Raw genomic sequence first — 26459 nt, 5'->3', positions numbered from 1 at the left:
TATATTTGCATGTTTGAAAGAACTGTTACGTTCTAACATTTCGAAAACGAAATCATTTCAGTAAATGTTTAATACAAACGTTTCGTTTCAAGTTTATATTTTAAGAGTTATATATACCTTCAGTTCCAATAGCATGTCTTTTGTTGGGTGCTGAATAAAAGATAGACTTGTCATCCACATATCAGCTTCAGCTCCGGTGACTTCATCGGTATTTATCATATTTGCCATCATTCTCAAAGAAGCTTTAGTTCCGACCATTGGAATGGCGTCAAGGAAGAATTTCCTGTAAATTATGAAAAATTGTACTACACTATCAACATAAAAGCAAGCAAATAGTCATACATTTATGCCTTTTTACACTTACGGTATCAATTATTTGGAGCTCTTAAATAGATTGGCATGGTCACTCTACAAAGTATCGAAAAAAGATATATTTTCTTTATTATTCTGATCGAATTACCGGTGCCTTATTTTAAATTATATTTGATATGAAATTATGTGATAAAAGAACTCTAATACGGTTAACCGGCATGTACAATGCCTCAAATAAAAACACAGCTTTTCAACCTATGGGCAGATACAGAAAATCTGTATTGGACCGGTCTTATATCGGAAAATCACTCTCTGTTTTGTACGATGAAAGCTTCATCAAACTTTGGCCCTATATTGGTGCATTTTGTATACATTTCAAACAAAATTACACGAAAAAGTTTTAATTGTTCCGTGTTTTGTCTCCATTAGAAACATAAAAATGAATAGCATTTCCGTGTGGCATTTTCGAATAACATCATTGTTTTGTTCACGTCAACCAAAAACTACGAACAAAAACGCAAAAGTTAAGAATGAATATATATATATATATATGACTTATATCTTTAAGAATTCGTGAAATCTTGTACAGTACTGATACCTTAAATGGCAAATACCGTAACAAAAATATAGTTGTTTCATATTATACATACTTGACTTTAGGATTCTTTGGACAGACTTTTCCCGAATGTACTTTCGTGTGGACACTATCCATGCTATCGCTATCCAAAGTTTTCATAAGTCGGACAAGCTCAGTAAACTGTTTGGCTGTGGATACTTTCACGGCATCTTTGGATAATTCGCAAAATTCTGTCAGTTTGTTCAGAACCTCCTTCTGTGCGTTTTCAGAATTGATGTTGTCAAAAGCATGCTCAAATGCCAATGTTGTTCTCTTTTCAGTAGACACTAAATTAAAGACAAGTTACTAAGTTAAGAATTTATTTATATATAGTTTGAACGTTAATGAAATAAACAATTTATAAATGTCTTGCGATCGTTCGTTTTTCTAGTCTGACCTTAATCAGGAATGCCCAAACTTAAACATTTAGAAGCCAGGGGTGTGTGAATACGCTACAGCGTAATGAGCTTTATCACTAAAAAGGACCTTAACAGAGTAGCCATATTTATTATATACTTAGTAGTAAATACAGATAAATTGTATGTGTAATACAATCATTGGCAAGCGTGCTGTATCAGCCACCCGTGATGATATCGATATCAGCACAGTTGCAAAGGCTTTATCACACCTTTAATCTGCATGACGTTACGTCATCGATTGCATTCACTGTTGCAAAGGCTTTATCAAACCCCTAATCTGTATGACGTCATTTCAAACCTTATCTGTATGACGTCGTGTCACATAAAAAACATCTACGTGAGGTATATGTATATAATAAAGTGTATATGATATGGCTTTTTCAATATCACACACCGTATCAACCCTCAACCAATATAATCCCTCGAGCAGAGCTCTTGGGATTATATTGGTGTCTCGGGTTGATACGGATGTGATATTGAAAAAGCCATATGATATTCTCTATTTATTTAAGGTCAACTTTGTCTTAACGTAGTTAACATGCCATGAATTAAAAGTATAAACTCTAGTATTTAATTTTTCTTTACTATAATATTATTGTTAAAAAAAGATCTTTGAACGTTAATATTTGGAAGCTGTTTGCAGACTATAAGTCCTAAACGAGAGCCGAATACCAAAACTCGTCTCAGGTGCTCCAGAAGGGTAAGCAGATCCTGCTAATTGTTCTTTTGATTCACGATGCATATATGAATAGTTTCTGTTCTTTCAATTTTACCTTTTGTAGATCTGCTTTGACTCTCCGAAATATATTTCAAAGTCTGTTTAGTTTCTGTAACAGCTCCACTGGATTCCCTGGAGAATGGTCGGAGAACATGTTGTTCCTCACAACTGCTGCTCTGAAGGATACCAGTTTTACTGATTCCCTGCTGACATTCGTGTGTGCTTTTAACCAATGGCATTGACTGGATTTCCTAAAACGGAAAAAAGGTTGTGAAAACTGTTTAAGCAATACACAATCCTTGGTTTTATATATTATTCGTTAAACATGTTACAGAATTATTATTGTTGTAATTATCTATTGAATATAAAATTATAACTTACTGATGGAACCCTATATGGTGTTCCTTGCATGGCCGTTTTGTAACCATGACGATCTACACATCCTAATGTGTCTTTTGTCTTTTTAATTGTCATTGTGTACCACCCATTGGAAGCCAAAGAGTAATTTACATCACAACTTCCGGTTACATCCATCTGAAAAGTATTTCATAATTTTGTTTATTCAAAAACATACAGTAAATCTTGAAAAATAACAAAAGTTAGTAGTTCTGGTTTTATGAAATCACTTTTAATTTTTAAAATAACGATATGACCCGCACGAATAATGTTATCTTGCGAAAACATTGAATCTTTGTACTTTTGTTTAAAAGTTTTTTGTAGCTTGCCAAAAGTCCAGTCTTTCAGTGGATTTTGAAAGGTTGTAAGCAATTCGACCGGATCTTATCAGTTTAGAATAAAGGTGATAGAAAAATGAATCAAGAAAATTAATTACACAAAGCTATGGATGCATGGAGAGATTTACCCAATCGACGCACCTAGTTTCTCTGGGTTAAGAGTTCTTGCGATTATCTCTAGTTTTCCACTTGGTTTGTGTTTTCACAATGGAGTAACGAGTTCTGAACATCGGTTAACCGTTGCTGTATCTGATATAGCATTTCGGAGCTTCCCAAAAGTTGTTATTTCTTTCAGTGATCATTGGTAGAAAGTTTTCTTATTGGCCATTTGACCGAATTTTATTGATTTTAAAATGTTAAAAAATAAGGAATCTTAATTCTTGAAATCTTAGGTCTTATTTTATTGTAGAGCATCATAACATAGTTCTTAAAAGGTTTAGACATTATAAACCGTTCCATAACGACACCCAACAGTTTGAATTCCTACGAAAGCGAAATAATTCTGCAAATAGTTTATCTTTACATAATTTTAGTGCAACTTATTGGAAATATAAGTAATGAAGGTTATTTTACGGATTTAATTGGTGTGTAAGCTCAGCCTTTTACTTATAAACTTAACTTGTAAGTCTTTTGTTCGGACTTTAGGTCTTAAAGACTAAGACTTAAAGTCATTAACGCGAGTGGGGTAGAAAATTGCAATGAAAATAAATTTGAAAAGCCGATAAATTCGGACATATTCTAGCGATTTGAATATCAATCAAACCCACATTTAAAAAAATTAACCTGTTAACAACAGATTATACTACAATATTTTACCTCTTTGGTTTTCTGTTCTTGACTGAAGTCATCCATAGAGTTCTGGAAAGCAGAGATGATTGCACGTTTGATATTAAGAGCCCATGTCTGTTCGTCGTTAGAAGGGCATAGTTCATCAACACGGCCATCTTGGAAGGAAAACATCAATGGATTCTGTTCAAGACTTTTCTTGAATTCGCCAGTGACATCGGCATTGCGTTTTGTGTTTGGTGATTTAGGGTCTGATTCAGTAAGTACAACATCAGAAACCTGAAAATTGATAGAGATGATCATATTAATTCATTTGAATTCTGAATGTAAAAATTTATCGATATGAATTCGATCTAACGAGACAAAATTCTTAATAAATTAATGAAACAATGTTTACTAAAAGTTAACGGAAACAACAAAATTGATGACATTTAGTCATTTTTAAAAGTTATGCCGCGTTCACACTGCCCATGTGTAACATGGTTTGTGTACACAAGTAGTATTGTTTAAATCTTCAAAATAAAAACTAATAAATTGTTTGACATGCATTCAATTCTATATTAAAAAGTTAATTAATAGCTGCAAGTGTTTCAGAAATTAACGCATTATTTATTTATAATTAATTTGAATTAAACTTGTTTAAGCCTCAGTGTGAACACGACGTTAGATTAACTTTGAGGATTACCTTAAGCACTAGATCGCATTTTGACTGAACCTCGATGTGAACTTTTGCAGCCATGTCAATTTCCGCTTTATCTTCGGAAGCCCCTTGTATTGTCGTTGACACCTTTGATGTGTACTCATAGTCATATGTCTTTCCGGTTTCGTATCCAAATTTTTTCGTTTCTGCAAAATAAAATAATGTCCTTTAAAAACCTCCTGTATGTGACACCAGTTTCGCATTTAAATACAATGATTATCAGAAGTTATTGGGAAAGGCATTTGATTCAGAAGAAAACAGTTTAATTTTCGTTACTTTAATTGAGCAGGGAAATATGCGTATGGCTGTACATGAGACAAATATCTAGGAAATAAAGAATCAACTTTTATGTCGAAATGAATGCGGTTTTCTTCTTCTTGGCAACTGCTTTAAAATTTGCATATCTTAATGATTCAATACAATTTATGTTAATATTCCGCTGGATTTCAAGTAACAAAATGTGAAACAAATGACTTACCTGTACATTGTCTTGCGCATGTAGAAGTATGTGATTTAGGCAGTTTAGCTGAAAACGAATATCATAGATAAGTATAAAAATAAGAAGATGTAGTTTGATTACCAATTAGAAACAACTCTCCACCAGAGAAATTGAACTTTTCTGGGTGAACAATTGTAATTGCCTCTATCTACTTTCGTACATTATTTATTTATGTAATTGTATTGAAATATGTATAATTATCTCTATACCTTTGAAATTTGGTTTGTGAGAAAATAAAAATATATATATAGAGACCAAATGACGTAGAAGTTAACGACTACTTCATCGTAAGGATTTGAACAATAATCAAAACCCATACCTCATACTATTATAAAAGGCCCCGAAATGACAAAAGTAAAACAATTCAAACGAGAAAACTTACGGCCTGATTTATGTACAGAACAATAAAAAAAAAAAAATATGATATACAGCAACAGTCATATTCACTGAATCAGGTTTTGTAAACAATTTTTACAACAATACGGTTAATTATTAGCATTTTCATATTATCATTCTTTATTACGAAATACACATGTGTGTTTGAATAATAAGTTATTTATTTTCATCTTAACTTATTTGAATTAAAAGAGCCTAGCATATGACAAACCTGCTTGATTTAGTACCACAAGGGCACATAATATAAGTAACTTTTGCCCCATAATAGAGCTTGTGTAATGTCTCGTTTCACTAATTGAAGTTTTCTCATTTGACTGTGTCTTTTATACTAAATATGTGATAACAAGTTGCTGACAAACATTAGGGTGCAGGGTAAATTCCTCGATAGTAGATCTATAATTAATTATTATCTGTACTTTGTTAGGTTCATTAAAAGTTATCAATCATATCTTTCATAATCGTAGGTCAAATATCAATAGAAAGTTTAAATATGATATTGCACAATCATTCTCAATTCACAATAAATTTCATTATTTGAAAAAAAAATTTGTTTATAAGTTATAAAATTAGTTTTTGAACAATAATGTTTAGTTTAATGTTTTCAAAATAATAAAAACAAATAGCTTCATTTGAATTAGAGTGCAATGTTACAGCGAAAACTTACTTTAAAGAGAATTAATATCAAGTGACGTGATTTTAACTTTCTGTTAATAGTCTTTTAGTGACAATAATCTGATTTTCATTCAACACAGATAATTTCTTCAAGATTGTTCCAGATCCCTTGAGGCTAAAGTGACAAAATTGCCTATATCTTATATTTGTTCAAAGAATTCAACCCGGATCACATTTTTCACCTTTAAGCGAATTTTCTTCTACTCTTTTAACTCGAAAAACAGCGTACCTGTCTTTCATTGATAAAAAGTTCAATAAAAAGTTAACAAGATTAATTGTCTGTTTGTCAGTTTTACATGCTTTTTCAAAAACGAAATTAAATGAAAGGTTTCAATTAGATCTTATATGAATTTGGCGTGTTGAAATATATACAGAATGTACGTTTAACTGATTAAAATGAATATGAAAATTATTTTTAAAATTCATATTTCCACAAAATCCAATACATACATTTTTCTTAAAACTGATATGCGAATGCAAGAAATCTACTATTTATTGATTGTGGTTAAATGTGTCATCAAATTTGTTTTTCGGGTATTAATCTCTTAAGGTAGAGTTCTTGGTGACAAAGTACTATTAACGTTAAAATAATCATAATAATGTCGGGTTGCAGAAACACAATTGTAAAAAATGTGAAAACATTTCAACAAAATAATATCATGCTTCTGATGAATTTAGGGGCTAAATTTTTGATATTTCGATATGCATTGTATCTGCCAGCCAGGCTAAAAAAAACTCTTTCATTTTTTCTTGTTCTTTCATTAGTAATTTCACAATTCACTTTAATATAACTAAAGGGATTTTTTATTCATATAAAGTCATACAAAAAAATACAAAAAATATATACAAAAATGAATACACCTAGAGGCTCTACAGAGACTGTGATGTTCACCTATCTAGGTCTATGTGCATCTTCAACAATAGATACTCATGAAAAGTGTGGACTAGAATAGAGTTAATGGCAAACTTTTATTTTTTGTTGATCTTGTATTGCTGATCATTTTTGTGTTAACAGTTTCTCTCTATCTTCTGTAGGAGGGTTTCTTATTGCGAGTTGCAAGTTGCAAGTTAAGAAAGCCGAGATGCGAGTTACGAAAGTCGAGTTGCGAGTTACGAGGGTCGAGTTGCGAGTTACGAAGGTCGAGTTGCGAGTTACGAAGGTCGAATTGCGAGTTACGAAGGTTGAGTTGCGAGTTACGAAGGTCAAGTTCCGAGTTACGAAATATGAAAATTTTATACATAAAAAGGTATACATTTTTAAAATCTAAATTATATGAAAACGGTGGGGTAACAGAACCCTAGCGACACCCCCTATCAATTAAGTAGTAAAGTATTAAAATGTGTTTTGTTTTCATTAAAATTCGAACAATCTATTAGAAACTTAATGTCAATACATATATTTTCTCCTAGTTCTCAGTAGAAATAATCTTTAAATTTATTCACTTCCATTCTGAACATTTTTTTCTCAAGGAATACAGAATCAAACAGTTCTATAAAAAAAACCTACGCCTCTCCAAAATATGGATGGCAGATGCCTGAAAGTACAACTTGATGCCATACTTACCCGTGCTCTCGTGACAGGCTATGCATGATATTAAAATGAAAAGGAAGCACATTTTGTTTTAGAAAAATGTACAATACACAGCTTATATCTAAAACTACAACATTTATATTAAGGCTGCATGCAGATAAAATAGTAACCTTGTGACAGACAAGGCTTCCGTGCTCATACCGTAAAAACACACGCCATAACATTCCTTAAAACTGTTCCTTTATTTTTTGTAACAGCGGTATAGCTTTTTGTAGAATAACGTCTTTCCAAATTAAAAAAAATCCATATTATGATGTCCTATGCCAGGAAGTTACCATAATATCATATAAAAACATCTATAGCATGCTTATTTTTGCGTTGTGGTATTCAGATATACATACAGGAACCCGGGGCGTGTTTTTTTTTGTTCTTCGGTAGTGAGCCAGAAGAAGCCATTTCTATTTTTTTTTGCATTGGGAAGATCTTCTGTTCCTCTCCTATCTCTTCTTTTTAAATAGGTGGTTTAGACGGCAGAGGCATATAACAAACATGGCGTCGTTTAGTCTAAATGACATTAATAAATTTATGAATTCAGATATGATAGAATGTGTGCTGTGTGATTAACGTTTTTATGGTATTGCAGCCTTAGGAGAACATCCCTGTAGGGACGATAACCTGGATAAATATAAAAACTACATGAACAATCAAAGTAAGGGGACGACTATTTGATATTCTGGGGAGGGGGAGGGAGCAGGATAATTTTTTTCGCGGATTTATTATACATTTTAATATGTCCCTAAGCATGCCATGCCTATTTTCAGCTCTCACTAGGCCTCCATATTCCTTTTCAAAATCCTCATGTCCCCCACCCATACCAAAAAAAATAGAAAATGGTTTTCACATTATTCAACACGAGTTTAAAATGATTGGTAGTTTGTTGCTTAATTTTAACGTCCAGGGACAGATATTTCATGCCTTTTCTGGAAAAACACGAGTCTAAAAGTCAGGTATATACTATAAAAATTAGGAGATGTGGTATGATTGCCAATGAGAAAACTATCCATTGGAGTTCAAATCAAGGGGATATAAGGAATTATAGGTAACCGTATGGCCTTCAACCATGACAAAACTCCATACCGTATAGTCGGCTATTAAAGGCCCCGACATGAAAAATGTAAAACAATTGAATCGAAAAAACTAACGGCCTTATTATATATAACAAAAACAATTTACAAATATCAAATATGAGGCAACACTGAGGGCAACACACATAAACCAACGACAACCACTGAACTATATGCACCTGACTTGACACAGGCACATTAAGAATATGGTAGGGTTAAACATGTTTATGATCGATCAATTCTTCCCTAAACTGGGACTGGTGTAACTGTACAACATAAGAACAAACTGTAAAAATCAGTTGCAATAATAATAACTCAAAAGATAAGAGACACAAAAAAATAAAACCCAACTAACATTATGACAATAGACACAAAGCACCGAAATAAGAGTATTTTCAGTTACTGAAAGTTTGTTCAAAGCCAATTACAACTAACAAATAAATCTTGTTCCCCAAACATGTTTAACCGCGCCGCATTTTTGCGCCTGTCCCAAGTCAGGAGCCTCTGGCCTTTGTTAGTCTTGTATCATTTTTAATTTTAGTTTCCTGTGTATAATTTGGAGTTTAGTATGACGTCCATTATCACTGAACTAGTATACATATTTGTTTAGGGGCCAGCTGAAGGACGCCTCCGGGTGCGGGAGTTTCTCGCTGCATTGAAGACCCATTGGTGGCCTTCGGCTGTTGTCTGCTCTATGGTCGGGTCGTTGTCTCTTTGACACATTCCCCATTTCCATTCTCAATTTTATAAAGTATCAATCATCACACAATCAACGGATTTAGTAATAAACAGTCTAAGAAACACCATGACCATATATACCTTGTATACATATACAATCAAAAAGTCGTGGTTCGAAGGTTTTGACCATCGAAATTTTGCAATAGAAATGATAGTTAGGACCAGCAGATTTTCTTCAAGGGCCACCAGGGAAAAAGATTTTGAGAACTCTGCAATATCTTTTATATATGCAAAAATAATCCAGTTCTTTACTTAAAAAAATTTCATTGAGAAGATGTCCAAACAAACATTGAAAAATTCTTGTACAGTTTAAGATTATTCCTTAAAATCACATAGTCGGCGCTTCAAGTCAGATTTTAATTAGTAAAGTATAAAGAAAAAATTTCACAAACACAGCGATTTCTTCCAACCAATTTTCTTTGTTTTTACACTTATTGTATAACTACACCAATGCTTAAACATAACACTATTACAATCATGTCAACCGAATAAATTGAAGTATCTTAATTTTAAAATAAATCATCGTAAACTTCATTTATGTCATCCAACATAAAAAAAAATCTGATATATTCGACGGCAAATAGATTTTTTGTTTTATTGCTTCTTCTACAGAATATCTCCAGAAGAGGTCCAGATTCATTTTTTTGGACTCTTCACCAGAAGACGTTCTGGAGATGTACAGAAGAGACCAATGAAACACGCCTCTGGGGCGTGTTTTTTTTTTTGTTCTTCGGTAGTGAGCCAGAAGAGGTCCATTTCTGTTTTTTTGCATAGGGAAGATCTTCTGGCACTCTTCCACCTCTTCTTTTTTTATAGGTAGTTCAGACGGCAGAGGCACAAAACAAACATGGCGTCGTTTAGTCTAAATGACATTAATCAATTTATGAATGCAGATATATTAGAATGTGAGCTGTGTTATAAACGTTTTTATGGTATGACAGTCTTAGTAGGACATCCCTGTAGGACGATAAGCTGGATAAATATAAGAACTACACGGACAATAACAGTTAAGGGACGACTATTTGATATTCTAGGGAAGGGATTTGATTGATTGGTGTTTATCGCTAATTTAAACACTAAGTTGGACTATTCCGTGGTGGTCAGTTTCAATGTATAGATGAAGAATGGGGAAGGGAAGAGGGCATTTTTAACTTTTTTAATCTGTCGCTAATTATGCCTATTTTTCAGCTCTTACCAGGCAACCATATTCATATATGAAATCCTCCTGTCCCCCACCCCAATAAATGAATAGATATCAAATGGTTTTTCTTCTTATTTAACACAAGTTAAAATTGATTGATTGTTTGTTGCTAATTTTTAACGCCCAGTGACAAATATGTCATGCATGTTCAGGACTCAGAAAAATGATTTTGAGAACTTTCCAATATCTTTGCTTTATACAAAAATAATCCAGTTTGGTTACTTTAAAAAATTGGATAGACAAGATGTCCTTTTTGATTATATTCGAGACAAACATTGACGAATTTTTGTGCAGTTTAAGATTATTCTTAACAATCAAATAGTGGGGGTTTAAGCCTGATTTGTCTAGCAAAATTGAGTTAGAGGAAAGAACAAAGAAAAATGTCACGAACAGAGCATGTAAAGCAAAATTCTATCCGGATGAAATATCATCTGGGGGGAAAAATGTTGCAAACGTTGTTGTTATTTTTTACAGTCATATCTACCGGACGTATCTTAATTTGCTATAAAATCATCGTAAACTTCATTTATGTCATCCAACATAATAAAAATCTGCTATATTCGACGGTAAATTGAATTTTTGTTTTATTGGTCTTCCGTAGAATATCTCCAGAAGAGGTCCAGATTCATTTTTTGGACTCTTCACCAGAAGACATTCTGGAGATGTGCAGAAGAGACTAATAAAACACGCCCCTGATGTTCAGTGGTTGTCATTTGTTGACGTGGTTCATAAGTGTTTCTCGTTTCTCGTTTTTTATATAGATTAGATCGTTGGTTTTCCTGTTTGAATGGTTTTACACTAATAAATTTGGGACCCTTTATAGCTTGCTGTTTGGTATGAGCCAAGGCTCCGTGTTAAAGGCCGTACTTTGACCTATAACGGTTTACTTTTACAAATTGTGACTTGGATGGAGAGTTGTCTCATTTGCACTCATACCACGTCTTCTTATATCTATTGAACAACTCGATTATTAACTATATTTTGTATACATATGCACTCTCCGCTTGGGATTGAATCACAAAGTTAACAAAGTTCAAAATTATTTAGTTTATCACATAAATCACATACAATGTAGCATATCACATTTCTGACTAATTCATGAGATATTTTCCTAAGTTAAATGTGCAATTGTGCCTATATCATCCTAAACAGGTGATCTCTAAGACACACTTAGTAAATTATCTTAATAAATACAATTTATTGTATAGAATGCAGTCAGGCATTCGCGCAAACCATTCTTGTCAAACTGTGTTAACAGTTTTATTGGATAAATGGCTTAAAGCCATTGATGATGGCGATCTTGTTGGGGCAGTGTTTCTAGATCTAGCAAAAGCCTTCTCAATCATGAACTGCTTCTTCAAAAATTAAACAAATACAAATTTGCTTATACTTCGTTATGTTGGTTTACATCATAATTGGCTGACAGATACCAGATGGTATCTATTTCAAATACATTTTCAGACGTTCAAAAACAAATAAACGGGTGTACCTCAAGGATCCGTTTTAGGACCTGTATTGTTATTAATTTTTATAAATGATCTTCCTTTATCTATACCTAATCATAACACCAATTTATTTGATGATGCTAGCACCATATCAGTCATTGGACAAAACAAAAGTTGTATCAGTCAAAAACTGAATACGGTTTTGCAAGATATTTTTTTGCTGGTGTGATGATAATAAAATGGCTGTAAATGTATCTAAAACGAAAGCTATATGTATTGGCTATAAACAGAAGCTTTCTGTTACATCAGATGAAAACAGTTATCTTGCCATAAATGGACAACAAATTAAAGAAAGAACATGTTAAAAGCTTCTAGGTATTTTTGTTGATGCATCTCTATCTTGGTCTACTCATATTGATCATATAATAAAAAAAGTCAACTCTTCTTTAGCTTTACTAAAAAGGATGAAGAAATACTTAAATCACAAAGCTGGACAACTGTTTTATAACGCTTATGTTTTACCTCATTTAGATTATTGTTGTTCAATATGGGGAAACTGCAACAACTTTCTATTTGATAGTTTACTAAAACTGCAAAAGAGGGCAGCAAGCATAATTTTAGACTAACATGATTACACCAAACCTTCTAGCAAATTATGTTATAGATATTGACTAAGCAAGTCGGTATATATCATTTAATCAGCACGGCTCGGGTGACCCAATTTAACCCGAACGTCGTAGGAGTTTGACATATTGTGTAGACACTCATCTATTGTTGAAAACTATATTTTGCCATCTAGATGTCCTTATTTTGTTTTTGTCATTTGATTGCTGTGTTATTGACGTATAATCTACATCTCCTACAGTTTTAGTTCCGTTTGGTGTACCTTAAAATCGGTGTATGAAACATCAATACTGAAAAGGTTAATGGGAATAGATTAATTGCTTTTCTTTCCCTCAATCATATGCTTAGAGGAAGATGAACCGAGGAGATATGAAGCTACATTTAAAATGTTAAGTAAAAAGAACTAAAAATATTTACTTTTCAATCTTTAACTTACCTCCTCTCCCCCAAAATGTTGTTTTTCTACTGTATTATATTTTGAAGACATAGCGCATCTAAAGGAAGTCTGGTCGATCTGCAGCTTATCCCCCCTGTTTTGGCACAAACTTTAATACGATCCCAAGAATAGTCACTAGAAAGGTATACATACATTGTATTTAAAAAGTCGTCATAAATTCCATTGAGCACAAATTTAAACTAATCCAAATCTGATTTCATTTATTTAAATATTCTAAAATACATTTCTTTTTTGGCAGAAATTCCAAAAAAAGTTATTATCTTCTGACTTTAAAACACTGATTTAAGATTTACATTGTACACATAATATAATAAAATATTTTATGTCCAAGTTTAAGAATTGAGAAACCTTTCTATTTCCTATTTTGAAAGTACGATGTTTGTACTAAGTTGTTAATAGATCGACTACGTCGTAACTTCAAGGCAAATGGCGGATTCGGGGATGGGGGCGAATAGGTCGTCCACCCTTGGATTGGACAACATATCGTGTAATTTAGCATAAAATCGTCAAAATTGATTTTAGTCTCGCTACACTCGGTGATATTTTTTTAATTTTATAGAATTACACCCTTTCAAAATCCAGGATCCGCCCCTAAAGGTAAGAGTACATTTGAACTGTGCAGTATATCTGAGGTAGTTAATGCACACCTTAGCTGTGCATTTTTCAGATTATAGCTCAGTAAGAACAAAGAAATTTTACCTATGTCATGTGTTAATTCACAAATGTAACATTGTGCCGATTACACAAAGAATACATTATCATAAATCATTACTAATGTATAAGACAAAAAATGGTTAAGCTCCAGAATATTTTTCAAGTCTTATTTTATCAGCTTCTGCAAACCAAAAATACAATACGAGATTTTCGTCTTCAGATAATCTTATAATTCCAAAACCAAATACAGAGTTGTATAAGTCTAGTTTCTCGTACAGTGGACGAAAAGTTTGGAATGCTCTTCCTAATATAATTAAAAAATCAAACACAGTATTAGATTTTAAGCATAACTACAAATCTATGTACTTTTAACATTACCATGATATTTGTACTGTAATGCCATATATTGTTTATTGAATTTAAATTGTAATGCATCTTTATTTATCATTATTATTGAATTGTATTGTTTATTTGTAATGTAATTATTATTGTACTAAGAGAGCCTCATTGAAAAGTGGTGTAATCCAAATGAGTTACTCTCTCTAAATAAAGATATTTCTATTGATATTTTACAGTGTGTTTTTCTATGTTGTGATGTTATACTATTGTTTCAGAAAAGGGAGAAGGTTTGGTACCATTAAAACGTTTAATCCCGCTGCAAATGTTTGCACCTGTCCTAAGTCAGGAATCTGATTACAGTAGTTGTCGTCTGTTTATGTAGTTCATACTTGTTTCTCGTTTATCGTTTTTATATAGATTAGACCGTTGGTTTTTCCGTTTGAATGGTTTTACACTAGTAATTTTTTGGGGCCCTTTATAGCTTGCTGTTCGGTGTGAGCCAATGCTCCGTGTTGAAGGCCGTACCTTGACCTATAATGGTTTACTTTTATAAATTGTAACTTGGATGGAGAGTTGTCTCATTGGCACTCATACCACATCTTCCTATATCTATTATTATTATTATTATAAACCTTTGCGAAAGCCGAAGAGTTAACACTTGGTATGCTAATGCATATCCTTTGTTCAAGCGTCACTGATGAGTCTATGAAATGCGCGTCTGGCGTGGAAAATATTATAAGCCTGGTACCTTTGATAAGTATTTACTTTAGGTCTAACACAGTGCCATATTCTGTGAGATCTCGATAGAGATGTCGATAATTAGCAAGTACATTTTATTTGTCTACATGATTTATTTTCTTATGCTTGATTTGTTCAGTACTGTATACATTTTGTCTTCTATCTACAGTACATCCTGTTTTATTTAAGCGTGCGTGACTTTGCAACATATAGACTCTTATAAAAAGTATCACATAACACTTTCAAATCCTGCAATCAAAATACCGGGACCCTTCCTCATGCAGTGTATAACTAAGTTCGGGTACATTTATGCTTTGTTTTAATATTAAATGCGAAGTAAACCTGAAAATTCTGTTTCAAAAATCAGACGACACTACCTTTTATATATACGACCGTTTATACGACCGTTTATATATATATATATATTTCTTAAGAAATTAGAAGAACATAATATTTTTGTAACTCGCAACTCGACCTTCGTCACTCGCAACTTGACCCTCGTAACTCGCAACTCGACCTTCGTAACTCGCAACTCGACCCTCGTAACTCGCAACTCGACCTTCATTACTCGCAACTCGACCCTCGTTACTCGCAACTCGACCCTCGTAACTCGCAACTCGACCTTCGTAACTCGCAACTCGACCCTCGTAACTCGCAACTCGACTTTCGTAACTCGCAGCTCGTCTTTTGTAACTCGCAACTCGATATTCGACAACAAGTGAATCTCCTTCTGTAGTTTTAGCCCAAAACACCAAAAAACAAAAAAAAATCGTCCTTCAAGGGCAATACCTCCTATAAAGAGTCTACTATCGTTTTCGACACAAAATTTGACTTACTAGTCAATATTGTCTTTGTGATAATTTTTGCTCATTAAAATTATATCTAACTTTAATAATTTTCAAGATAATAAGAAAAAACGCAAAAAAATGGTAAAAATTGTCATTTAAAAAAAAACTCCATGAGAAGTCGACTGACTATTTTCGCCATGTTGACTTATTAGTGGATTTTAATTTGCTGATCATTTTTGCTATTTAAAGTGTCTATATATCTTTTCTAGTTTTCAAGGGGATGATAGGCAAAAACCTAAAACATTCATATAAATCGTCATTAAAGAGCAATAACTCCAATAAGGAATCTACTGACGATTTCGGCTATGAGACTTACTAGTAGATCGTGTATTACTTATCATTTTTGCTTTTAAAGTGTCTATCTACATCTATCTATTACAGTTTTCAAGATAAAAGACAAAACACTAAAAACTGGTAAAAATCGTCATTAAAGAGCAAAAACTCAAATAAGGGTCAACTGACGATTTTGGTCATTTTACTTATCTATAGCTCTTGTTTTGCTGATCATTTTTGCTCATTTAAATTTCTATCTATCTATTATAATTTTTAATATATTAGGCAAAAACGCAAGATATAGGTTAACTTGTCATCTAAGGGAATCAACTGCGGTATGGATTCGTCGGACGATTTCGGCTATGTTGATTAATTTGCCGATCTTGTCTTGATGGTTATTTTTGCTGTTCTAAGTTTCACTCTATATATTATAGTTTTCAAAATAATGTGGCAAAAACGAAGAAAAAATTGTAAAATCCGTCATTCAAGGGCAATAGCTCTTATAAGAAGTTGTCGGACAGGTTCTTATGTAAATTAACGATAGGTAGATCCCAACATTTTGAACATTTTTACTTTAGACAGATTGTCTGTATTCATAGCGGTTTTCTAATAATAGACAAAACTTCCATTTTACCCCTCGGACACATTTTTTAAATTAGACACCCAAATGATGATTGTGGCAAATTTTGGTAGAGTTTGGCCCAGTAGTTTCAGAGGAGAATATATTATGCAAAAGTTAACGGACGACAACAGCCGACAAACAAAAGACGACAGATGACGGACGACGACAGACGACGAACAAAAGACGAAATATGACAGACGACGAACACCAAGTGATGAGAAAAACTCACTTGGCTCTATAGGCAAGATGAACCAAAATATTAATTGAAAAGTGAATTTCAAAGAAGTTCTTATACAAATTAGAAAACTCATCTTCTTGGTTGCTTCAACTGCATTGTGCTTTTATTGTTCGTTGTATAAATTTAAAAAATACATTGACGACAGAAAAAGGTGTTTAAACTATTAACGTCTTAACATTGTAATGATCTCTGTGCATGACCAAAGTAAGAAACCATTTTCTCTAATTCTTCGTCAATTTATACCCTTTCTGCACCCATTGTATAAAAAAAATTTAATCAACGTGTGGTTCGTTTGATGTCACGGCATGAAAAAAGGCGACCATGCCTGATGACGTCACATAGAAAGAACACATCTTTTTGCAGATCATTCGAAAAGAAGGAATAAATTTGACTGCGTATTGTTTGAAAATCATTAAAGAAACAGATTCCACCACCAAATCTCGTGTAATACGATATTTATCCACTCTCGACAGTTAAATTTTAAATATTTAAAACGCTCGGCGAGCCTCGCGTTTTAAATTTGAAAATTTAACTGTCTCGAGTGGATAAATATCGTATCACACTCGATGCAGTGGTAGAATCTATATAAATAAAAATGACATGTTTCAAGTAACAGACGTCCTGAACATGCATGACATATTTGCAACTGGACGTTAAGTAAGCATCGATCAATCAATTAAGTAACATATTATTGACATGTTGCAGTTATATTGACTTATACGTTTCTTAAATTCTCAGTTGATACAATTAGAAATTATTACAAGACCAAGGTCCCAAGTACCTCAGATAGATATCTTATTCTTTTGGTCATAAGGCTCCTTGTTATACAATGTATATTTTTGGGGTCCAAAGTCTTGATAAGTGGTATATACACACAGAGTATATAAAGCTTCTGAAAATTAGTATAAACTATAGAAGAACAACATACTAACAAGGTGTTTAGAAATACAAATAAAAGCACGAGTAAAGTTAACTAGACATCCAGTGCTCTTCGAGTGAAATTGACGGTTTGCATGAAGAAAATTGTATTGTTTACTTTTCAACAGCATTCATTGTATTCGTTAGATGCAATGTCATCGGTATGTTTTTTATCATATCTAACATTATCGTTTTCATATCTAAAATAAACAGAAGTTTGAACACTTTACGAAGTAATCTTACAGAGGAATTCACACTTGATTAAACATTTTACGAATGAAAGGAAATGTGAGATATACGTCAATGAGATAACAACCCAACGACTTCAAAAAAATATAAAATGAAAAGGAGATCAATATAAAAGGGTTTGAACAGGGTAAACAGAATAAAGGATAATGGGGTCGAGTTTACTAATAAATGGACCCACATAATTAAGAATAGAGATAAAATAGGGCCAAAACATAAAGCAGAGAAAATGATGTTGTGCTAAAATAAAAGGAATAGATAATTATGGGCGAGAAATATAAAGAATAGAGAAAAATGACCTAACAAATTACTGAAATGAATGACTCCCCATCCAGACCCTAATATAAAGTGTTCAGCAATAGAACATTGTCTATCTGATATGTCAATCTCCCAATCATCCACAGTCTGGAAAAAATTGTGAATAAAAACAGGAACTATCAAAGACAGACCTTCAATACCTAATTGAAAAAAAGATTTATTTGCGTCATATTTGAAAAAAATTTCTTGTCGAATACTCTATTAATTTTATATGAAAAATTGTTCATAAAATATTTTTTTAAATTTATACATCACACTTTGCTTTTCACCGCTAAAGATTCTTACCAATAATCATAAGTTTGTAACTACCTAACTAGTGTTCTACAGTCAGTTGTTTGAAAATGGTTTGATAGTTACAACTGTTTGATGGTAGTGTTTTTGTATCACGAAAACACCAAAGAACAAAAAGACAAACTATTTATCAAAACGTGAAGATTGTACATTTTATTTATTACCATTTGTAAAATATCTTTTAAGAAAGGTCTAAACTGAATTGACCAGTCTGACTAAAACCACCCGACTATCCCATTAAAATGCAAAACCAACAAAAGAAATAATATACTATACGAAGCAAAAGAAGTTATAATCTTAATAAAATATATTTTCATAAAAAAAATCACGTCGTTTCAAAAATTATTTCCAAAAAAAACATCATTTTTTTCAAATCAGTAGAAAACTAATATCTTGCTATTCAAGTCTCACTTGTACTCTTCACCATCTTAAAATAGGAAACCAGCCAAAGGTACAAAAAAAACTCGACCCAAATTCAACTCAGAATAAAAAAGTTAATTCGGTCTATAGAGGCAATTCGGACAGTCTATAGAGACAATTCGGATTGTCTATAGAGACAATTCGGACAGTCTATAGACACAACTCGGGCTGTCAATTGAGACAACTCAGTCCGTCAATAGAGAAAACTCAGTTCATGCGACTTTCAACAAGGAGCAAAACCCATATACTAAATGGTAAAGGTTCCGACATGACAAAATGAGAAAAAAATAACTGTGGCTTCCTGATTTATGCTAAACCAAAAACCATATTGCAGACAGCATTAAACGACAAAATAGCAGGGTACATATGCTGTGGTTAGACATAATTCTTAGCGCTTACCCCTTCTTTGAACTCTAGACAGTGGTGTAAACAAAAAATAAGAACAAGCTGTACAAATCAGTTGGAATGAACTTGACTAATAAGATCGAAACACACAAAGTACCGACCTGAGAGTATTACAAGTTCAGAGAACCCCAACATATCAATTGGAACCATAACCTATAAAATAGTTATGGATTCCAATGAGGACTACGCTAGAGGATCGGCTAAACAAGAAGAAGTTGAACTGGACACATTGTCAGAATGTGTCAAAACAATCAGGTCTCTGATAAAACGTCGAATTCACAAGTTGAAAAACTGTGTGAATGATCGACCAAAGTCAGTTTTCAGAGACAAAGAAGCTGTGAAATGTTTATTATCTCTTCACGATGAATATGTTGTTGTTCCTGCGGACAAAGTTTCAAATAATAGCTGTATGTAAATCGTACTAGTACGTGTCTTGTAAAAGAATTAGGCATGAATGAGCACTCAGGTATTAACCATATGTGGATTCTAAAAAAACTCTAAAGAACTTCTTGATAATTTTAAATCTCGATCTTTCTCTGAAATTAATTCTACAAAACTTTTGATTTTTCAACCCTGTATATCACCATTCCTCATGTGAAATTGAAAATTTGGTCTAGAAAAAAATAATCCACAATGCTTTTCAATATAAGAATGAATGCATACGCTATAAATTTATTGCTTTGGGATACTATACGGCATATTTTGTTTATAGTGAACAAAAAGGTAAAACATGCTACTTTAAACAAATCTAACATAAACAGCAGTAGTTGTTCTTTTCTAGATTTAGACATTTCAATTTCTAAAGGGAAACTCCATACTAAAGTTTACGACAAAAGAGACGATTTTTCATTCCCTATTGTTAATTTTCCCTTCCTAGACGGTGATGTTCCTTTGGCTCTATCATACGGTGTTTATATGCCCCAACTCGTTCGTTATGCCCGTGTGTGTAGTGATGTCATAGATTTTAACGAACGTAATCAATGTATCACTGGTAAATTATAAAGTTCATAAGTGTTTCTCGTTTCTCGTTTTATTTTATAAAGATTAGACAGTTGGTTTTCCTGTTTGAATCGTTTTACACTAGTCATTTTGGGGCCCTTTATAGCTTGTTGTTCGGTGTGAGCAAAGGTTCCGTGTTGAAGGTCGTACTTTGACCTATAATTGTTAAATTTTTAATCATTTTGACTTGGATTGGAGCTCATACCACATCTTCTTATTTATACATACACAGAAGAACAAGTGATCAGTATGCTGGAGTTTCCTATTGACAACATATTTGTTAAATTTGGAGGTAGACTTTTTCAACAAATTGTCGGCATTCTTCTGGAAACGAACTCTGCACATCTCCTTGCTGACCTCTTCTTATTTTCATACGAGCGGAGTTCCTTCAGACACTTGTCGAAAACATGATCAAAGAAGCTAGATCATTTGATTTCACATTCAGATATATTGATGATGTTCTTTCCATTAACATTCCAAACTTTTCTGATTTGGTTCCATTAATATATCCTCCATAACTAGAATGAAAGAAACAACAGACACAGCTTCCTCTGTCTCATTTTCAGACTTATACATCGAATTTGACATAAGCGGTCATCTAAGTACCAAAATCTATGACAAATGAGACGATTTTAATTTTTAAATTATAAACTTCCCCACCTTAGCAGCAATATACCAACTTCAGCTGCATATGGGATATACATTTCCCAACTCATTCGGTATAAAAGAGCTTGCAGCTGCTACTCAGACTTTATAAAATGTCACCAGTGTCCGAGCAGAAAGATGATAAGCCAAGGTTATGTCAAAGGACGTCTCGTCCTTTTTCTAAAAAAGTTCATTGAAAGATACCAAGACCTTGTTAATAAATATCCCGTATCAACTTCACAAATAATACATGATGGTCTTGAAGTACTGACGTTGTTTATCATCTTGATTATATGTTATAATGTTCTTTTTATTTGTCCTTGTACATTTTTAACCTTTACTGTTTAGTCCATTTTTGGTAATATACTTTTGACGTGGCTTGGTACTTATAGATCCCGCCATTGTGTTATTGTGCTATGATCAATTTTGTATTCTTGTCTTTTATTTTTGCTTATATATTTTATCTATAGAGTGTCTATATGCCATTTTGTTTTTCTTTGTTGAAATAGTTATTTATTTGTATAGTGATTAAGATTATATTACAAGGTTGACTGCTGTAACCCCAATTTTTGACAGTTTTACCTATTATGTCTGTTTGTTTTGCTCACACATTGTTGTCAATATAATGGAATTCTATGCGACTGTTATACAAGTGAGAGGTTTAGCTAGCTATTAAACCAGGTTTAATCCACCATTTCCTACAATAGGAAATGCCTGTACCAAGTCAGGAATATGACAGTTGTTTTGCATTTGTTTGATGTGCTTGAGCTTTTGATTTCGCCATTTCATAATGGACTCTCCGTTATGAATATCCCTTGGAGTTCGGTTTTTGTTATCTTACTTTTTTCACAGTTATAGAAAGCACTTTCAACGCCGTTTAACAACTAACAAATAAATCTTGTTTCCTTGTCTAAAATATCGATTATTACACATGCAAACGGATTAAGCGTATAATGAAACATTCTTTGGTGCTTAACCTCTCCTTCCCCTGGAACTGTGAGTGGTGTGACAACAAAACATAAAAACAAACTTTATAAACAGTAGGATACTCCTGATTCATCAGATCGAGTCCATGCCGGCACAAACATCTAGCTCACGAAAAAAACGAAAAAAAAAACAATCATAAACCACCGATCGAAGAGCATTCACAGTTACTGAATGAAATACGTCATTACAGTCTGAGAAAAACATGACAGTGTGCAATGCAAAAATATAAAAATCAACAGGATCAAGGTTTATAAGTGTACATAACTGTGACCAGCCATGAGATTTTCAGGCTTATGGAGGTAACAGGGTCAAAATGAGTTTTTTTGCATTTTTATAGATAGATTATACATAGATTCAAAACACCCTGACAAGTTATTTTGCTAGATTCTGCCAAATAACAGAATTATGGTCATTTTTCTTCATCAAGATTTTATTACAAATTTTCATTTTTTTCAATTTTTCACATGTATTTTCATCCATCATAGTTATCTTTGTATATATACATATTGTTTTTTGTTTGTTTGTTTGTTGTTTTTTGGACAAAACAACTAAAGAGTCTTTAATTCTATATCAACCATTCTGTTGTCATAGTGTGATAGCGACAATTTGTGTAAATTATGCATCTTTATTTGAAACTATTTAAAAGGATTAGATTTCTTAAATCTGGTATCTTTGGACTCTCACAGACAAACTGTTCGGTCATGAAATGTCATTATATTGTTATACTTACTATCATTTTATCTAAATCATTTTATTTGCAATATTTGTCCGTCAAAGTAATTTTATTAACATGTAACGATTTTTCTTTATAAAGCTTTTTGTGTTATAAGTAACAATTAAGTGTCAGTATATTTTCACAAAGTCGGAATTTGTTTCTATATAATTCTTTTTGTAAATAATAGATAAAGTCACAGCTTTACATAATTCTTAAGTTTTCTAATGTAAAGAATAATTAATTCTTTAGTCATTTCAATTAGCACTATTAAGCCTTATACTCAAACGACAGATTTTTGTAATATTCTTTTGTTAATCTTTCAAGTGCTAATTGTATTATTTCATTGTCATTCGGTAATCTCGTTTCTATTATTGTAACCATGTAAATTCTCGATTTAAATATGTTTTCTGAAGTTCTTACTCTAGTGAGAGTCGGACATTCGTACTGACAACATCCGCTCATTTGTAAAAGTACATGTATTCCATCCTGAATCAATAAACTGTTAACTACTGCATAGGACTTGTGTCTAATTCTACAAGTGCAGTTCAAGCGAGTATTCTCAGGCAAGTGACTAAGTCTTAGTCATTGTCTAATGTTGGCATCGCAAACATCTGCAATCGGTCGTCGGTTGCAGCTCGTTATCATCGTCAATCAAGTAGCCAGTCTCCCGGTTACATTTATGGTGTAGGACCATTATCAATCAAGTAGCCAGTCCCCGGTTACATTTATGGTGGAGGAAACCCAGAGGCGTGTCGACTTTTTAGTTCGACACACGGTACCAGTATCTCAAGCAGCAAGTGACAGTTAGATCGCTAGTTCCCATCATCTCAGTTTATTCAGCGATGGAATATAGTTTTCGACCTCAATGGAGAACGTGGACATTTTATTCCTGTCAAAATCTAATGTGTGTCAGATGTGGATTACAAAATCATCGTTTTGGGACATGTTCAGCAATAGATAAGCAATGCAACTAATGCAACAAATTCGGACATTATTCAAGACAATGTTGGAGTAAATCAAGTAAATTTTCAAACTCTTTACAGCTCGTCCAGGAGAAAACAAAGCATAAAAGGGAACGCGATACCAAAAGGCTGAACGAATATTATGAAAGAAAAAATGCAATGCGCGAGTTGCCATTCTCTGGCATAAGATCTACATCTTTTCAAAATTGTTTGGACATTTCTGTCATACTTCGTTCCGAACTAAAGTCTGTAAAAAGTCAACTGCGTGAATGTAAAGTCGCACACAGAAAGGATATCACAAAATTACAAGATCAACTAACAGAGTCCGAGCGTGAAAACACAAGCTTAAAGAAGCAAAAAGAAGACTCAGCAATTCAAGATTCCAAAACTATCCAAGAATATTCAGACACAATTTCTCAACTTGAATCCAAACTCAGTTATAGTGAAAATGTTGTTAGCATAATAACAGATCTTAACAAGCAAACTCAAACATGGATTACAGAACAAGAAGAAAAACACAAAAACGAAAAGGACAGACTCATTTTGCGTAGTGATGAACTTTATAAAACTATTCAAATATTATCGGATGAAAATAATCGATTAAAATCAATTCAACAACAGACAAATGTTCAATAAGCAAATAGCAACAAACATTTTCGAGAAAACAGACATTACCGTAGAAGATAGTTTTTTAACCTCAAAGCGGGGACGCTTTGAATTTCAAAGGGGAGGGAATCTGTGATAGCGACAATTTGTGTAAATTGTGCATCTTTATTTGAAACTATTTAAAAGGATTAGATTTCTTAAATCTGGTATATTAGGACTCTCACAGACAAACTGTTCGGTCATGAAATGTCATTATATTGTTATACTTATTATCATTTTATCTAAATCATTTTATTTGCAATATTTGTCCGTCAAAGTGATTTTATTAACATGTAACGATTTTTCTTTATAAAGCTTTTTGTGTTATAAGTAACAATTAAGTGTCAGTATATTTTCACAAAGTCGGAATTTGTTTCTATATAATTCTTTTTGTAAATAATAGATAAAGTCACAGCTTTACATAATTCTTAAGTTTTCTTATGTAAAGAATGATTAATTCTTTAGTCATTTCAATTAGCGCTATTTAGCCTAAAACTCAAACGACAGATTTTTGTAATATTCTTTTGTTAATCTTTCAAGTGCTAATTGCATTATTTCATAGTCATTCGGTAATCTCGTTTCTGTTATTGTAACCATGTAAATTCTTGATTTAAATATGTTTTCTGAAGCTCTTACTTCAGTGAGAGTCAGGCATTCGTACTGGCAACAACCGCTCAATTTGTCATTTGTAAAAGTACATGTATTCCATCCTGAATCAATAAATTGTTAACTACTGCATAGGACTTGTGTCTAATTCTACAAGTGGAGTTCAAGCGAGTATTCTCAGGCAAGTGACTAAGTCTTAGTCTTTGTCTAACGTTGGCATCGCCAACATCTGCAATCGGTCGTCGGTTGCAGCTCGTTATCATCATCAATCAGTAGCCAGTCTCCCGGTTACATTTGCAACAATGCACCAGAATCTGCAATCTAAATAATAATGACTTAATAATAATGACTTAATAATAAAGAGTTATAAGGAAAAATATATTAATGCTTAGAAAGTGCATACCAAGATATTTTCCTTATAATGTGAACTATGAGATTTACTCCAAAAAACTTGGTGTGCATGCTGAAATCTGTATTAGTAATAGATTAGAGAAAAATATACATTGCACTTTGAAGTGCTTACAATGATCTGAAGTTTATTTTCAGGCCCCTGTGATAAAAAGTTTTAATTCAGATCAGTGCAATGAAATCTAAAGGATAAATTGTGTGAATTTAGAACACGATTCTAAACGGGATTTTAAACTAAATTATCAATTTTACGTACATAATCTTCTTGTCTTGTATATCTTAATATAAGATTCAAATTTCCTCAAGTCAAGAAAAAATGAAACTTTATTCTACCGCACGATATAATTGGACATTCAATAACAGGTGCCCCGATTACGTTACGTGACTTTACAACGACGTTTTCTCATTAGAGATTTCCAATAAAATGACATTACTCGACATAACCAACCTATCTGACCGTATCTTGACCTATTGCATTGAAGGATGATGAAGGGGAGCATAGACTGCATGAATTTTTGGCTCTTTGAATACACATTCTTTGTTGTAATAGATGTTATTTAAAAATTTGCACAAACTGCTATTTTAATTTTCTACATATTTTGTTATTAAATTTGGGATGATTTCATTGACAACAACCTTTCAAGGGAATAATTAATTCAGTTACCGGTAATCAAATGCATCGATCAGTACTTCGTCATTTCACTTGACCCATATATTTATCTCTCAAACGATGAAATCTTAAAGCTACTAAATAAAAAATAAGTTTGAAAAATAAAGATAATGGAATCTGAAGTGAGATCATATTCTCATTTTTCATTTAAAAGTATTAAGATTAAAACAAGAGTTTCAAACACGCAGGAATGTAAAAGGTGTACACGACTTGCTTCTTCTTCTTTTTTTTTAGCATACTTCTTTAATTTATTTCAAGATACTTTTTGTCAAAGGATCACTGATGCATCTTTCTGATAGTACTTTGTCATCTTTTCGTAGAATTTTATCAAAAGGAATTTATGAGGATGCATCTTCAAGAAAAAATATGATTACAATTTACTGAATCAGTTAATGTTTTTATATTTTGTTTTTAATTATAATGATGCATGGGTTCTAGGAAGAGCCCGTACAAACGTATGCGTAATTTAACGTCATTTGATTGAAGTTTTGTTAAGTAGGATGATCATTTTAGCTTTATGACCAACTTATGATAGCAAGG

General features: G+C 32.7%; 1 protein-coding gene across 1 annotated transcript; it reads right to left on the bottom strand.

The window, feature by feature from the left end:
• Nucleotides 1–1556: 1556 nt before the first annotated feature.
• LOC127737173 (vitellogenin-like) lies at nt 1557–18884 on the bottom strand. The gene is made up of 6 exons (XM_052247704.1): nt 18869–18884; nt 4764–4811; nt 4271–4431; nt 3616–3864; nt 2447–2599; nt 1557–2316 (listed from the first exon to the last, which is right to left on the bottom strand). Exons 1-6 carry the CDS (start codon nt 18882–18884, stop codon nt 2062–2064), a joined length of 882 nt encoding a protein of 293 aa, XP_052103664.1. The 3' UTR covers nt 1557–2061.
• Nucleotides 18885–26459: the final 7575 nt, after the last annotated feature.

The sequence above is a fragment of the Mytilus californianus genome, unplaced genomic scaffold, assembly GCF_021869535.1.
Source record: "Mytilus californianus isolate M0D057914Y unplaced genomic scaffold, xbMytCali1.0.p SCAF_4, whole genome shotgun sequence".
NCBI classification, from domain to species: domain Eukaryota; kingdom Metazoa; phylum Mollusca; class Bivalvia; order Mytilida; family Mytilidae; genus Mytilus; species Mytilus californianus.
Note: the sequence above shows the minus strand (reverse complement) of the source record. Positions and strands in the feature narration are given on the sequence as shown.

Excerpts from the sequence above, each read along its gene's own strand:
- LOC127737173 (XM_052247704.1), bottom strand. Across the intron at positions 3,865-4,270 it reads AATGCGATCTAGTGCTTAAG|GTTTCTGATGTTGTACTTAC; the intron begins GTAATCCTCAAA and ends ATCAATTTTCAG. Across the intron at positions 2,317-2,446 it reads CACCATATAGGGTTCCATCA|GAAATCCAGTCAATGCCATT; the intron begins GTAAGTTATAAT and ends TTTCCGTTTTAG.